At 36.7% G+C, this 17,818-nt stretch overlaps 1 protein-coding gene across 6 annotated transcripts in view; it reads left to right on the forward strand.

The window, feature by feature from the left end:
• PLCB1 (phospholipase C beta 1) overlaps positions 1-17,818 on the forward strand; it is a 705,446-nt gene that overhangs the window by 502,229 nt on the left and 185,399 nt on the right. For all 6 annotated transcript variants that reach the window (XM_024123662.3, XM_024123663.2, XM_028499214.2 and 3 more), the window contains exons 8-9: positions 5,820-5,920; positions 7,506-7,672. In XM_024123662.3, coding sequence (XP_023979430.1) covers positions 5,820-5,920; positions 7,506-7,672 — 268 coding nt within the window. The remainder of the gene's footprint in view (positions 1-5,819; positions 5,921-7,505; positions 7,673-17,818) is intronic.

A 17,818-nucleotide genomic window follows, 5' to 3' on the forward strand; every position in this document is an offset into this window, starting at 1 on the left:
AGTATGATAGTCTTAAGTCCATCCAGGTTGCTGCAAATGGCATCGTTTTGTTCTTTTTTATGGCTGAGTAGTATTCCATTATGTATATATGTACCACATCTTCTTTATCCATTCAGACTCAACAGATATCGCTTGAGCTCTTACTATGTGCCCTCCATCACTGAGAATACGGTAGTGAGCAAAATGAAGTTCCAGTCCCAGGATTCAAGGACCATATAATCTCTGGAGGTGCTAGTCAAACACTTTGACTGACGTGTGTAAATTGGGGGGAATGCCATGAACAAAAGGAATGGAGCACTGCCACTGAAAATAAGGGAAGTTTATTCCAGAAAAAGAAAACAATGTGTGCAAAACCCTGAGGCTGGAAAAAATTTACTGGTTTGAGTAACTGAAAAAAGACCACTGCGTTTAAGCATGAAAAGAAAGTGTGAGACACAAATTTAGAAAGACATGCAAAGAATTTTTTTCCTCTGCAGCTGCTCCTGAATTGACCTTTACTGGATAACATCTTGTGAAAAAAAAAAATCAAAAATGTTAACATTACTATAAAACTAGCTAAGGGAAAGAAGGAATAGAAAAATGAAGCTGAATAGAAAATCAAATCCATCAATCAATTCTCTGTAAATTGCAATTTTCTAAACAATTGGATTCTGACAATTCAGTCGATAAATACAAATTGAGTTTTTACAATCCACTATGTCTATTACAGGTTCACACTTTCAAACCAATGTCAACTGGAGACATTTTTAAAGGAAAATGAGTTTCAAATAACAGGAGTTATGTTTAAATTGAAAAAAAATTTATCTTTAGTAAATTAAATGTTATGACAGTTTTCTGAAAACAAATTGGAGATTTTAAAAAAAATATAGTCAACCTCCATCATAAAGTTTTGAAAACTCATTATTCACAGTAAAGTATACTTTAGTTGGAGGACTCATAGAATTACAATGCTGTAAAAAGATCTAAAAACCAAAGTCAGTTTCAGAGCTAGGAAATAAATGTTTCCTTGAACTGACTATATTTTAAATCCTTGTTGTAATTTCATATCTACAGAACAGTGGCCCTAGAAAATATCCACTAATTAGCAAAGATATACTGACAAGAGGTGTTTTAAACACTCCACAGAAGAAAAGGTTACTAAATGGTAGACAGTAGTACATATCTGGGAGCCTTATATAGCCAGTGATTGTTCAAACTAGATTTAATTGTGTTCTGTAAATAGATACATTACCAGAAATACTGTGGATATCCTGTTGAGATTTTTTAAACATTATCTTTGTGCACATTGTTAGGGATAATTAATGCACTTGAACTTGTATCCTGACCAACATGATCCATTGAAATAACACATTCCTTAAAGCGTACTCCTTTAGAGATTTCAAATGCTTGCTAAAGTTACCGTAATTGTTAAAAAGTAGTACTGTATCTAAAAAGAGAGACAAAGCAATTACTGTCTTCTTTAATAATCCAAACGTATTTTCCAGTGAGAACTTTGAAGACTTTTCCATATTCAGAAAACTACTACTTTACTCACAAACTTTCTGAGAACAGAAAATAGTGTGTTTGCGTGAAATTCCCTTTGATTTAAGGCTTTATTAACTTGAAAAAAAAGCTCACTGACATTTGGAATCATATTATAGTCTTGGCATAGCACTGATCTTTTAATGAAGAAGATAAGAATAAATCCATATTTTTTAAATAAAATACAGTTTACTATAGTTATCAACATACATGTAATACCAAATAAAACAGTGATTATTTTGGATTTAAAGAATTCCATAAATTTTACTAAAGAATACTATGAACAAAATTTACAAAAGAATTTCTCCCAGGATAACTGTAATAGGTTGCCTTTCTCCTATGCCTTATACCCAGAATGTAAATTAGAAATATAGTTATTCATTCAGCTGTGATTCTCAAAATCACTAATATCACAATTCCATTTTAGAACCACATTATGTATTCAGTTCATTATCAGTAGTTTACTTGTAATTATTTCATGTACTCTCTGGCTGTCTCAACTTTTGATTTATAACTTTAGAACAAAAATACTGAGAATAGGTTGAAATCCTGAATTTACCAGAAAATAATTCATTGATTTGTGAAGATAAAATCTGTATGTGGACTCCGTCCGTATTCATTAAAGCCCACTGAATTAAATTAATATGTTTTTGAATAACATTTCTGAATGTTAAATACCTGTTCATTATAGAATTGTTTTTTAAATCTACAAATGTAAAAAGAAGATACAAACAGTATCCAAAAACTGATATGCTATTTAGTTTTCTGGATTGCAGTGTGAGTTGAGGAATCAAGCGACCTTACTTCAAAACGTAGCAACTGCCCCCCCTCCCCCAATTTGATGCCTTAGACAAGTTTTGTAACCTCCCATCTATTCAGTGTATGTATCTGTAAAAGGGGTCCCTAACCATGCCAACCTCATAGAGTTGACATGGGATTAACTGAAAACATTCAAGTAAAGCTCATAGAACTATATGCTTGACATACAGTAAGTGCTCAATAAATATTAATTCCTATTATCCTCTGAGTATTTTTTCATATGCATATATATGTGAGTTTTTTTCTCTGTTCTTATTTTTAATTTGGCATATGGATATGTCATAACCTGGTCTTTGGAATCTGGAAATGTAAATGCCACCAGTACTATCATCAAGTTTTTTTTAATCTTTTCCCTTTTGAGATTCTTTGTATACAAGCATGGAATTGAAGCAACTACGTTTTTAAAGTATGGAAATTCTTTGTAGTTTCTGGAATAAATGGGCCTGATTCTGACTGTATTGATCTTCTTAGTTCTCCCTCAAAAAGTTTGGAGAACAATGGCAACAAATAATCACTGACAATCTGTTTTGTATTGGAGCCATGATGTGGTGAACCAAGTCCTGGACTACGAGACAGAAGACCTAAGGTCTGGTCCCATACCGGGGTTCACCCAACAGACATTGATTAGGTGCATATTATATGCTGGGTATCGTTCTTGGGACACAAAGGAATTAAATAAGAGATAGTCACTTTGCTCAAAAACACACAGTCTAGTAGATCATCAGAAATATAAAAAATAAAGGAAAAATCGTGTGACGAATGCTCTAAGAAAGGTATATAAAGGTGGATTGTGGACACAAAAAAAAGAATGTGTCATCTCTACCTGGTTTGGTAAGGAAGGGTTCACAGAAGAGTATTTGAACTTTGGGTACAATCTTAAGAGTATCAGACTTTAAGTTTCCTCCTGATTAAACAGGACAATGAATCTATTCTATCCACTTCACCAAATCATGAGGTCCAGGAAAAGAAAATAGGTGAATGACCTTTGTGAATTTCAGCCTTATTTAAAATATACAGAATTGGTGATTGCCTGTAGCTTTTCCCTTAGTATCTCCCCCATACTCTTTCACTTGAGTTTTCAATGGTGCTCATTTTAACTTATTTCTCCAAAATATATTTTCTCCCATTTTCACCCACTGACCCTAAAGGGTATCCTCATCAGTCAAGTTGGGCAAGAGAAAAATGAAGCTGTATTGAAATGTTGTCCATTTTCTATGTGCTAACATCCAACTGGTAATAAAAATAATACTATATTTATTCAGCTTATTTCATCAAAGTGTCCTCTCTAATAGGAAGTTCTAATTCATAGCTGGAAAGTAAACATGGTTAGAGTTTTAGTAAAGCATATTGCTGTATGAAATTATGTTTATGGAATATTATGCAAATGGCTTTAGTTGAATCTGATGTTCTGTGGGAAGCAGACTTGCTGTCAACTTCCACTTTTGTCATAAATTATACTCATTCATTTAGTAAATATTTATCGTGGACCTGCTATATGTTACAGATTGAGCAGTTAACAAGCAACACACAAGTCCTAGCTTGTGTGGATCTGCAGGTTAGCAAGTAATACAGAGAACTGTACAGCTGGGAGCACAAAACAGTTTAAAAAGTACTGAAATATGAGATAAGTGTGGTGTGATGGTAGCACAGAATGGAAGACAAAACCTGGTCTAAGAGGAAGAGATTTTAAGCTAAGACAAGAAGGGAGAAAAAAACAGAAGTCAGTAAGAAAAGGAAAACAATGATTGATATCCTTAGACAAAATCTGTTTATTTGTATGCTGGGGGCAGGGGGAGGTAGAGTGAGCTCTAAATAGTAACTAAACAGTAAGGAGACTGGGAGAACAAATTTGGGGTTCATCAAATCCGATAAAGTCTGATGCTTGAGTTGGCCAACAGAGCCACTGAGTATTTCTTTGAGATTTGTTTTAAAATCTCTCTTCCCTGTATCTCTCAGCCAAAGAGTAGGATAGAGAGGCTCATTTCTGGCTATTTTAAAAACTACTTAAAAGAGACTTGGGTGCCTAACTCCAAGAGAGGGTGGCACTAAAAAAAGTGTGCATTGTCCAGCCAAAAGGTTTCCTTTCATTTTGTATCAATAAATTAAATGGAATTTTGGAAACCTGTTTATAGGTTATACTTGTCCCCATCTTTTGAGTGGCAAAACACCATGAAACAATTTATGGGAATTTCCCATTGTTCTAGGAATTGGCCACTTGTGCTCATGATTTCAAAGTTGGTGTCCAGGTAACTGAACTTAATGGTGTAATGCATCTTGCTATATATAAATGATATATGTGTTGTTTGGTTGTCTCAAAATGCTGTTTCGCAAAATGGATTTTTTTTTCTGCCCTATAAATTGATTTAGTAAAGAAAATACTATTTTATTCGTTCATTTCTCAAATATGGGACTCCTACTGTTTGCCAAGTGGTGAGCTAAGTTTTCTTATCTGTTAGCACGCAGTGTAGTCTCAGACCATAATTCAGACAATAATTTTTAGATATTTCTGTAAAGGTACATTTCCAAAAATAAGAATACAGTAAAAGGAAGGGTGTTTTCTTTGGTTTAAGGTGAAAATAAAAATAATCATATAAACACATACCTGAAAAAGGAAAAACGGCACGAAGAATGTCCTTCCTGTTAACAAAGGCTTGACTACATGCTTCCGGTTTCCATGGCAGCCTGACTAAACAGAAAAATAAGTCATAGAAGTCACTTTTTATATCAATGACTTGCTTTCCAAACAATAGGACCAAGAGGAATCAGTGAGAAATAATGACTGATGTCCTACTTATGAGAAGTGTTTTGCAACTTATCAGATTACTTAAACCAGAAAGAACGTTGTTTGAAAACAAGACAGAAAATTGGGATTTTATCTTTTCATTTTGAAAATGTCTTTCTCCAGGTTCTTTACTTTAAAAAAAAAAACATTCATTCAAAAGTCTGCTAAACAGAGCATAAACAATGTGAATGTGCTTCATGCCACTGATTTGTACACTTTAAAATGGAGAAATGCTATATTTATCTTCTGTATATTTTATCACAATTAAAAATGAGGTTAAAGTCACCAGAAACAGCAACATAAAAACAAAAAATCTGCTGAACAGACTCTGTTTTCACTAGGTCTAACCTTATTTATTGAATGTACTTCAGAAATTGCCTTAACATCCCTCTAAAAGGAGAAAACTCTTAAGCTTAAAATATAATGAAAAACCAGAAAATAAGGCTTTTGATACCTCAAAGCCAGTGTCCAAGTGAACTCCACCGCTGGCCTCATAGATGTTTTCTGAATGTTCACCCTGGCCTCCTATTGATCTTATGGAAAAACCCCGAACAAACTTTTTGGCCAACCCAATAAAAGAAAGAAAAGAGGAAGGAAGGAGGAAGGGAGGGAAGAGAGAGAGAGAGAGAGAGAAAACTGGGAGGGTGAAAGATAACAAAGAAAAAGACCATTTACTGACCCTCGTTTTATTCCCCAGAATGATTTGATACCTCAAGAAGATTTCACTCCAGAAGTGTACAGAGTTTTCCTGAACAACCTTTGTCCTCGACCTGAAATTGATAACATCTTTTCCGAATTGTAAGGGAACACATTTTAACTCGTTTTGTTCCGCCTTGGCGATGGTACTCAGGGTGCTAGCTACGGCAGGATTTGGAGTAGAGGGAGATGGCAGAACCTGTTTGTACACGATAAATAATAGCAGTGATTCTGTGTAATTTGATGGAGAGAATCACGCATTCCTACCCCTGAGGTTCAACCACATTTTTTTTAAATTAATTAATTTATTTGTTTTTATTTTTGCCTGCGTCGGGTCTTCGTTGCTGTGCGCGGGCTTTCTCTAGTTGCAGCGAGCAGGGGCTACTCTTCGTTGAGGTGCTCGGGCTTCTCATTGCGGTGGCTTCTCTTGTTGCGGAGCACAGGTTCTAGGCGCGCACACTTCAGTAGCTGTGGTACGCAGGCTCAGTAGTTGTGGCTTGTGGGCTCTAGAGCGCAGGCTCAGTATTTGTAGCACACGGGCTTCGTTGCTCCATGGCATGTGGGATCCAACCCGTATCCCCTGCATTGGCAGGCGGATTCTTAACCACTGCGCTACCAGGGAAGCCCTCAACCACCACTTTTAATGAGTGAAGTTGGCTATGATTTGTTGCAGGGTGTCTTTGTTTTAGAATCCTCAGGGGGCTCTGTGTGGTTTGAAGATTATGGCTAGAACACAGAAGCATCTAGGCTTACTTTGTGGAGACAGACTGTTGTAGAAAGAATGCTGACCTGGGAACCCATCATATTACCTCTTTGCATCACATTAATGAAGTGAGAAGTTTGGATTACTAAGAACCTTCCCAGCTGAAAATTATTTGCTTTTATGTTAGAAATCATATAGGCATTACTTTTTTTAAAAATGAATGAAAAAAAAAAGAAAAACACATCAAAACACCAAGGCAAATATGGGGAAGTAGCAATTTATCAATACCTTTCTTGATATACTGAAATCTATGTGATGACAGATCAATCCAAAACTGACAGACTAAATAAAGATTTCTTCATGTGAAAAACAAGCAAACAGTGCTGCTGAGAATGATATCAGATGTACTCACTTTGTCATGTTCGTTGCCATCGACTATTGATTGAACATCTGCAATATCTGTACTATTGAACTTGTCTTTGGGTGTCAACAGGATTGAAATGGGAAGTTTGAATCACACTATATTGCAGAGTTATAGACTCTTGCTGAAGCATAATTTTAATGAAAAGAAAAATATGCCCAAACATATGGGTATTTTTAATAATGAGAAATAAATACATCTTTAGATGATTAAGCAGGATATGAGAATTTGATGACTAAACCAGAAGTTTAGCATCATAATCAAAAAACAACCCATACTCTGTGTTCCATTTAGAGTGGTGCATCTTCACACACAAGATACAGTATTTCCCTATTGTGGTTTTCTTATGCATCTGGTATAGTTCAAGGGCATTGGGATTTGGTGGCAGTGATTGCAAAAGTTGTGATGGAGCAACACAATGTTTTTAGGGCAAGATAGGAATTCCAGTATAGCATGCTCTTTCCAGGTATGGCAGGAGTTTGTTTCCACATAGCTAAATGCAAATATATGAATGAGACTTGGTGGAAAAACCGTCTAATTTCCTGGTTTTTAATTGTTTTTAGTGGTGCCAAAAGCAAACCGTACCTTACGGTTGATCAGATGATGGATTTTATCAACCTCAAGCAGCGAGATCCCAGGCTAAATGAAATTCTTTATCCACCTTTAAAGCAAGAGCAAGTCCAAGTGTTGATTGAGAAGTATGAACCCAACAACAGTCTTGCCAGAAAAGGTCAGTCCACTTTTTCCCACACCAGAGCAAAGCTCAAGTTCTAATTGTGAGTGGGCCACCCTTGGTAGTCATGGACATCTAGGATTATTCAGGAAGATTTCCCACATTTATATGCCTGCTTTTCTTTCTGACTTAAATCACTGGTGGTTTAATCAGAAGATTTTTTTAGAGTTTGGTATGTGATGTTTTTGTTGTTGTTATGTATATGTGTGTGTGTGTGTGTGTGTGTGTGTGTGTGTGTAACATTGTTTTTTAAATGTCTAATCATTTGTTTTGTTTTAAATTTTCCCAGTGACTGAATGCATCTTTTTTTCAGACAGGAAATTCATTATCTTAAAGGTTGCCCTTTTGGGTCTGTTTCTAGCTCTGTGACATGACCCATAGATTTTTCTAAATCTCTAAAACTGAAGAGAATATTCAGTACATTAGACCCTTATCTTATAGTAGTTTATAGTTTACACTACTGATGAATTTTTCCACTTGAAAAGATATTTTAAACGTTGGCCTTCTGTGTTAAAAAAAAAATTAGTGTTTGTAGGAAAAAACAAAAACAAAAACTGGTATCAGAAAGACAGCACTAAGATGCCTGAAAGTTATTGAGAAATTATATTTTTGATTCTGGAGAAATGACTTGCCAAAATAAGATCATGAAAATTCAGTTGCCAGGAGTTTTCAACTGTATGTGGCATCATGATCTCTAAACTGGATCATCCTTTACCACTAAGACCAAGTCTCATCTGGATTGAAATTCCTTCACTGAGAATATTAGTGTGTTATTACTGATGTTATTGTAAATTGACTAGATATTCCATAGGGAGGAAAATAAAGTGCAATTAACCAATTATTAAGAAATAAATTGCATGTTAATATGAAAGTAATTTATAAATAACAATTAGCTCTGGCAAGCTTGTGGTCATTAATAAGATGGTTATCTTAAAACTATCCTCTAAATGAAAAATGAGAGTATTTATTAAATATCAAAGTAAAATCTTATCACTAATTCTATCTTACATGTTATTAGTTGGGAATTTATAGATGAATTATTTTAGTTTATAGTTTTATCATTTTACATATTTTAGTTTTAGTCTTAGTTTCTTCGTCAGGCACTTTGCCTTTGTTGTTGTCATCATTCTTACTGTTGCCGAGGTCAAAGGAAACAACTGACCCAACAGTACATGTTGGCATTGCCAGGCCTGCCCCTCCAACCCCCTCAGATCTGACGCCCTTCCTTCCCTGGTGTCACAGAGATGGTATTTCTCCTTTCATTAAACCAGAAGAACTCCTTGGAGATTTCTCATACATAGCTTGACAGTTCCCTTCTGAAATCCAAACTTCGCCAAAAATAACTAACACAGTGTTTTAACAATTCTGACAAGACTTCTAAAAACAGTTAGCCCATGACACCAGGAAAACAGAAAGCTTTTGTGAAACCAATGAGAAACTTCAGAACCTAAACTTTGCCCTTTTCTCCTCCCTTTGTACCACTTTGCTGCTGGTCCAGGCTTCATCTAGTGCGTGATGCCCCCATACATCATACTCTGATGACTCAGACAAAGTAGAGGATACAAAGGAAAATACTACAATAGGTTACTGTAAAACTCTATCATCCTGGAAGAACTGATTTTGATTCTAATGGAAATTAAGACTATATCTCTTAACATTTGCATGAGTATTTAGTTCCATCTTATAGCTGTACTAGGTGTGAATTCCATAATCATGCAGACATGTAAAATTCAGGTATATTTAAAAAATAGCAACTTGATTTATTTTTCTACAACTTAATATGATATTGATCATGAAGCCTTTCTGTCAGCATTGATGTGATTTTTCAAAATCACAGTATTCATTTCTCAACCCCAAAACTCCAGTAGGAAGATGAACTTGAGATGTCTCACACCAAGTCATTTTGTTTGCTGCTTTGGCTCTGTTTATGTGAACAAAGAAGATTAGAGAAGGTTGTTTTATTCTAGCAATTGTTGTTTAACAGTCAAAAGGATAACAATTTTGAAATCTTTATTTGTAGGAGTAAGAAATTGTTGAGTTAGACCTCAATTCTTTAGTAATCAAAAGTTTGAAATATTTTTTCCAAGGATGAAAATCATTTTTTACTTGATTTTGCAGTTTATAATATCTGATGTTTGACTTTGAGATCTTTACAGGAACTCCTTTTTATATGCAACAAAGTACAATTTAAGAAAGTATTTACTATATGACTTCAATGATGACTGATATGCAAGGAAATTAGCTCTCACTTATCATGTGACTTTCAAAATGTGCATTATCATTTTACAAAGAAGCAAACCAAAGCTTTGAGGTCAAATGACTTACCTAAGATCTCATACCAAGATGCTCTTCAGGAAAGCAGAGTTTTTAACTTTCAGTCAATTAGTTAATATGTTTTAATCAATAAACACATAAGTAAGTAGGGAAGTTTAATATTACATTATCATTTTTTCTACAGCACCTTACATTTTTACTAGTTCTTCACATGTGCCCAAGCATTAATTAAATTGACCACAAACTCAGTTTCATTTATCAGAGAAAGACACTTCCATATTGTCTATATTTGATATAAAATCATGGGAATAAGATACATACAGAAAATCCGTATATAATAGCATAAATATATATATACTATCTGATACGAGAAACATATTTTAAAGTAGGTGTTAAACAAATAAACAATACACAAAATTGACATATGCTAATGTTTAGTTTTTATATGCATTTGGTATAATTTTGACATAAAAGGTAATCTTAAATTAATGAAAAATTTTTAATGTGGCTAAAAGCCTAATGGCTAAAGCTGAGCGTAAGTGAGCTGACTGATGGCACAGCACCTGGAAGTGTGAAGTGAAAACCCAGAAGAGCTGACCAACAGTGATGCTCTGTTGGCCCCCTGTCATGAGGCCGTTACCCACATTCCACGCTGGAATTTCTGTTTCTGTAGATGTATGTATTGGTTATAAATAATCAGAAGGTTTCTGTGCAGTCTAAGGCCAAATGTTCACATGTTTGGGTTTCACAGAGTTGGAATCTTGCTGCAGAAGATACTATTCTCAAGGGAGTTAGGTTTATTTTTACAATTTAAAATCACACACTGAAAAATGCTGTGGCCCCAAGTCAGCAAATGTTTCTTCCTTACCATGTTGTTTGAACTGTAGGCCTAACTGTGCTTAACACAGGGCTACACAATGACTCCTGCCTCTTCCAAACAAAAGGGTCATGAATGTCAGTTTCAAGACTCATGTCTCTTAGAGTTATTTTGTTTATAATTTAAACTCTTTAGAAGAAAGGCATTGAGTAAAATTAGCATGAAAAGTGAAATAGTTATTGGTGCCTTAGGTAACAGGCTGCAGACCTCTAGATTCAGCAGCTTTGTCTGTAAAAGAAGGCCAAATTATGCTTAAACTGCCAAACTGAAAGAAAAGAGTTAAGTTTGTTCATATGTTTATTCTTCTGTGAAGAGCAGGTGTTCATGAGTATTTGTTAAGCAATTGAATTAATATAAACGATCATAATATTAGCAGATGTTTCAAGCTACATTTCTTTTTTATCAGCAGTTCTTCCTCTTAAATTTTTATACAGTGTGGTATAAAAAAGCTTCCCTGCTTTGTTGAAATTAAAATGAACCTAAAACTTTTAGTATTTGATCAGTACTCCATGAGTTAATAGTTTAATAGTTGAACTCAAAATTAATAATAGCAGAAAAATGTGTTTTTAAGCAAAGCAAATAGAAGTTCAGGTATAGCAAGCATATTTGCTCCAAATAGACCTAAGCTAACAGTGATTTTCATACTAGAAATAACCCGATTGTATTTTTAATATGTTTTATTTTAAAATATTTATGCAAGTGAACTATACTGTGTCATTATTATCAACAACAGGAAGCACCCATAGTGTGCTAGAGAGAGCACTGGACTTGGAAACTTGCAACCTGTAGTATTAGGTGGAACTCCTTCAGCTGAAAAATGATAAGCTTAACTCAGACTGAAGCACAGAAAGGAATTGACAGGTACATATAAGCAAAAAGTGAGGGTGTTAATGACTTCAGGCATGACTACACCCAGGGGCTCAAATGATGTCATCAAGACCTGTCATCTCCCATCATGTTCTCTGCCCTGGCTGTAATTCTTGAGCAGACTCTCCTGAAGTGACAAGAAAGCCACCAGCAGCTCCAGGCCTACCAATCTCATAGTTCCATTGAAATACCAGAAACCAGAATATGGCTTAAGCCACCCAGGACCACTCCTGAACTAAGATCATTGTGGCCTGGAGGATGGAGTGTACCAATGGGAAAGACTTTGGTCACGTGACTCTCCCTAGAGCCAATAGGAGTCAGCTACCCGAACCATGTGGACTGACAGTGAGAGAGGGGTGGTTCCCTGAAACTCACCTTGGGTGTGTACCTAGAAAAAGGAGGACTAGTCACCAGGCAGATAAAAACAGCAGATCCCACTAAAACTGGTCACAAATCAACAATTCATCATCTCTGTTTACCTTACCTTGGGAAGCCATTTAATCTCTTTGACCACTACCACCCCCTAGTTTTCTGATCTTTGAAAATATTCTGAGAGAATTTCTGGGAGAATTAAGTAAGTTTCTTATGATAAGAAGGTTGCATGTATTAATTGTTGCCTATTGAACCCTTGTTGATCTGAACTAATGAAAAATGGGAATTGGCATTTGTGCCAAATTATTTATGAGTCTGGAAGTGAGATTCAGAGCACTGGGCAGAGGCATTTCTGAATGCTGCTGTCTCTTGGCTAACAGGCTTATTTTACTTATTGCAATTAATAAAAAATTAGACTCATTTGGTGATGAAACCTGAAAAAATATGGTGAGTCATATCTGTGCACAAATGTTCATTTCTGACTCATCAATATTTTATCTATATTTTTATTAAAATGGAATTATAATTATAGTTTAAAATGTAAAGATTCACACTGGGATCTTCCTATTTACTTTATCACTTAATTTTCCTAATAGAGTTTTTAAAATCATTATTTTCCCAACACCATTTCCCTTTACTAGGTAGAAGTTATAAAAAATAATGATTATTTTTATTAATGTGTATTATGCATTCTTGAGACATCAAACATGCCATAATTAAGGAAAGAGACTGCCACTGTGTTATGGTTAAGCCAGTTAACCTCAGGCAAGTGACTTGACTTGCTTGAACTTCAGGTTCCTCATCTGTAAAACGGGATGATACCAGTTCTAGCAAACATCAGTGCTTATCCTGTATCCCTCAGCATACATGGTTCCAACACAGTCAACAGCATCTTCTGCAAATCTCTGGGACTTTCTCTCAGCCCAACCACAGCCAGCCTACAAGTGCCCAGGACTTCATGGCCCCAGGAGTAATTTTCACTCAGGTGGTAGTACCTATCTTCCTTGCCCGTTGTGTGGGACGTTTCTGATACGTGTTCTTCACATTCTCCCAAAGTTCCCATGTATGATTGAGCCCCACTTTCCCACAACTGCAACCTGCTTGGTAAGGTTCCCTTTATTTGCTGCCTTTTCTTCCCTTCTCTTTTCTCCACTCCCCTACTGTTAGTTCCTGGGTTATCTCTCAAAGAAGCTGCTTGGACTCAAATCCTTATCTCAAAGCCTACTTTTAGAAGAACAAAAACTAAGACAAGCACTTCTCAATAAATGACCTTAACAGAATCTAAAGTGAAAGATGGGTCAGTTCAGAGTAGTTGAGGATTGAGAGGAAAAAAAAAAAAAAAAAAAAAAAATGGAAAGGCTGTGCCCATGGCTCATCCCTTCCAACATGTCACATGTTGTCTTAGCTGTTACCATTCCTGAAGTCCTGGCTGGTAGCCTTAAAATCATGGGATCTCCTGTCTACAAGGGACTTAGACATTTAGCCCCAACTCTCAGGTCATAGAAGAGGCAGCTAAGTGACAATGCTGAGAGTAGGACTATATGTGTCCCAGTTCTTTGCACCACTCCAGACTCCCACGTGGAGCCCTCCATTAGGCCTTGCTCAAAAAATGCAACGTCAACTATTTAGAAGTTAGCAATTTGCATCCATGCAGTGGTTTTCAGACTGTCCTTGACATAGCATCCTCTTATTTGTGTTTGTTTCTTCTCACAATGTCTCATTGGATTGGTCAGTGTGTAGGAAGAACCTTTAGAAGCACTATTTTGGTTGAATGAGCGGAGCCTGCATTGTACCTGGTGATGGCTGCCCTACTCCTGTTTATTCTCCTGCTCCATCCCATTCTCTGCAGGCACTTCTGCCCAAACCCCAGGAGATTCGAGATGCTCAGTTTAAAAACCACACATCTGGAGGAGATATTCACTGGCCTAATGATCTGCCTCACCATTAAGGTGGCATCCGTTTAAATATTTGTATATAGATGACCTGTGTAGCAATAAAAGAACAGAAATGAGTGAACAGAGGCAACTCAAATGAGATAGATTTTCTTCCCAAAAGACAAGGACAGATGAAAGCTGTATGATGTAGCCAGTTCTTTTCATATCTTAAGTTACTACACTAAGAAAGCTGCCAAAAAGCCACTCTAGTATTTTATTGATTACAGTCCCATTTAAATCCCACCTATTGACCTCTGTGGAAGGTCATAGAAGAATGACATTAGCATCTGTGAGCATATTCCAACCTCCTCTTAGCTCTGTGTTTTGTTTATTCATAGACTTCTCTGAAGTATTTGAGACTGGCAAAAATGAAAAAAATTTATTTTCAAGATAGCCATTATGAATTCACTGTTCATCAGTTGGCTTGATAACTTCCTTGAATGTCCTTTCTTGATTGCATTTCCTCCTTTCCCAGGAGGGAGGAACTGGGCTTGAGGAAAGCAAATGCCTGGCCCAGGAGTCCTGTTTTTTTTTCTCTTGCATCCTTTCTTTCTGTGACCTCAGTGTCCACTCAGAATTACAGCTCTAGCCAGAAAGCCACAGCCATGTCCATTCAAAGCTGAAATGGCTTTTGTTCAGAAAACAACCAGTCAGGAAAAAAAAAAAAAAAAAAATATATATATATATATATATATAGTAAAAAAACAAATGCAAGTTTTAAAGAGGTGCAGGAGTGAACTTGGTAGCATAATCCACCCCAGTCTGTTGAGTGTTTTTAAAACCTCTTTCCCTCATCAGACTATACCTTCCCAAGATGCCTTGCCGTTGTGGGTGAGAACTAATGGGACAAAGCAGATAATGGCTATTTTCTCCTAGAAGTAACCTCCCATCAGGACAAAGCATTAATAATCACTGACTGTTACACCTTCTCCCTTGCCAGCAGGGGTCAGGGGGCAGGCTATGGCTCAGTTAGAAGGAATGGCTTAGCAGCTTGCACTGTGCTGCAGAAAAGCCAGGAAGCCACAGGCATTGGACCCCAACATCTGCTTTTCCCAGAGCTGAGTTGTGTTGATAGTTGATTTTACACCAAATAAGCAGGAAGGAAGCTGATTGAATGCAGAGAGAATCAACTCCATGGAAAACATATGGTGACCACAAGGAAGCCAGATGAGGTGAGGGGTAGACTGTCTAACCTAACACTTCACAGAAAAGCTGAAAAATGCACCGTGGCAATGGGTGACATGTCAGGAAGCTGAGAATGACCGATAATTTCATTCATTCATTATCGAGATTCTAGGAGCCCTGTCTGAACCACTGCAATCTGTAGGACTCCAGTTGCAAAAGCAAAATTACCTGCAGGGTAGGGATGGCACCATTTTAAGAGGAAGACTTAACTGAGGATGTTTGAAAAAATTAAATTTCTCACCTAACACCCTACCTTACGTGTAGAAAAGGAGTCCAAAATGCTTCTTATTAATGTTGTTACTGTTACCTAAAAACTGGGTTCACCTCTTGGTGGGTATTGAGCCAATAGACGCAGCCAAGCCAAAGATCGGGAGAAGGAAGGATTATTACTTGCAGAAAATAAGGAGAACACCGGGGATCTTTTCCAAAGCAGTGTCTCCCCTAAGAGCAAAATTAGGGAAGTTTTAAGCTAAGGGTACTTGCATATTCATGAAGGGGTTAGAGCAGATGAGAATTCAGCGTAAAATTGAGGCAAAAGTCGAGAGGACATGTATAGAATATACTAACTCCAGGATTGAAAAGAAATGGATAAAATAGGCAAGGAAACCAGCAAAGTTCATACACTATACAAAAACATAGTTAATTGGCAAATGTAATAGGAAAGTCTGTGCCCAAGCAAAGAGAATTGAAAAGGGAACATTTTATAGATTATTTCTATAAGCAGGCAAATAGATTTTGGTGAGCCATGGGATATTAGAGCCATCTGCACTTACTTTCTCTGAGCTGGTCTCGCAGAACTCACATAAGGGTCAAAGCACCAGGAATAAATGTGAGCCAAGGACATACCTTCTCAGAGCTGTGCTTGGAAGTGATTTTAGGAGGTGCTAAGCCATTGGACCAGTAGCTTTCCAACATGCCCTGGTATCATTACATTAGGACTGAGGATTGAATGGTGATGAATGGATTCTCAACCACCTAATCCCAGTGACATCCAAACATATGAGTGCCAGATCCTGCCTAATTGGCATTTGGCTCAACAAAATGAGGCTGGTGGCCATGCTAGCTGGCAGACACATTGTTCAGTTTGCCCATCCTAACTGTGTGATGATTCTGTAAGGATTTATAGGCCATCTGTCTTCCGAGGCATAATTTGTCAAGATTTCTCTGTGCTTCCAGGCTTTGAAAGATGTTATCTGCATGTGTTTGGCTATTCCTTTTAAAAGGTAACCTGCATATTTTTTTATTTTTTTTTGCAAAACCCACAAAACAATGTCATATTTTCTGTTTAGCATTTCTGTGGTCCTCACATTGGCATAACACATTTTTTTGGATGTATTTTATTTTTCTTCCTACAAGTTAGACTCATGGATTGGAGAATAAAAATGTTAGAGGGTGCCTTTGAATTACTTGTGGAGATTAGAATGTAAATTGAGTCTGGAAAAGAAGTTTAGATCTTGATAGACAAATCCAAATCAAAGAGCTAATCCTCACGCCTCTACTAGATGGGTCATTTGTCCTGCCTGAGCCCAGCTTCTTTTAACAAAAAGATTAAAGTCACACGTTTTAAAGAGATAAGTAAATCATGGGAAAAAGCTCTTCCTTGGTCACATTCAGGGCTATTTTTAGGACTAATCCACATTGCCTCAATTGAAGCCAACGACTACAGAGGCAGGATCCTCTCCTTTTCATCATCCTTGTTCCTCATCCAGGCCAGTGCTGGGAAAGTTATGTGGATAAACATCATCAGTCGCACTCACCACCATCTGCCTTCCCATTGCCCTGGCACCACCTCCAGATCCAGCTCTCACAATGAGTACCCCTGTGACCTTAGAAAAGTTGCTTACCTCTCTAAGCCTCAGTTTGCTCATCAGAAAATGGGAAGTAAAAAGTACCTCTCTTATAGGATTTCTGTGCCTGCCACATGGTCAATGCTCAGGTAATGCTAGCTCTTCCTGTTATGACGATGATGATGGTGATGATGATGAAGATTATGATTTACCTTCTCCTAGTACTAGATTATGTGCCGTACAGCAGGATAGCATAGTAGTTAATGGCATGGAACACAAAGCCTGACTTTGGTTTCAAATCCCATTTTATCCACTTGTAAGCCATGTGATCTTGGGCAAGTTACTTGAGTTTCTCACTCATAAAATAAGCATAAAAGTAGTACCCACTTCATAGAGTTATTACGAGTATGGAACGAGTTAATATTTGCATATAGTAAAGAGTATATAAAGGTTTATAAAATAACATATGGGAGATAGACTAAATTCATGAAGCTCTTCAAAGGCTGGCTCTCTCTTCCTTTACCATCCTGCTTGCACATATATAAATATACTTCCTTTCAAGTCAGAATCCATTCTTTTTTTTTTAAAGTACTATGTTTGTAGACACAGCCAGCCACACTTTCTTTCTTTGACTCTCCACAGCATTATTTTTCACTTTAGCACTTCGCCGCTGTTACCTTACATCTGCTTTTAGGACGAACTAGGTAGCAGTTCCATGTTGGTGCTTTGATGCCATGATGAGGTCATTTCCAAGGTAACCATCCCAGTAAAAAACACACACTGAACAGGAAAGAGCCTGACTTTCAAAACTTTCTAGTCACCTTAGTAATGTGCCATGAATTCTATT

Source organism: Physeter macrocephalus, chromosome 14, assembly GCF_002837175.3.
Source record: "Physeter macrocephalus isolate SW-GA chromosome 14, ASM283717v5, whole genome shotgun sequence".
Taxonomy (NCBI): Eukaryota; Metazoa; Chordata; class Mammalia; order Artiodactyla; family Physeteridae; genus Physeter; species Physeter macrocephalus.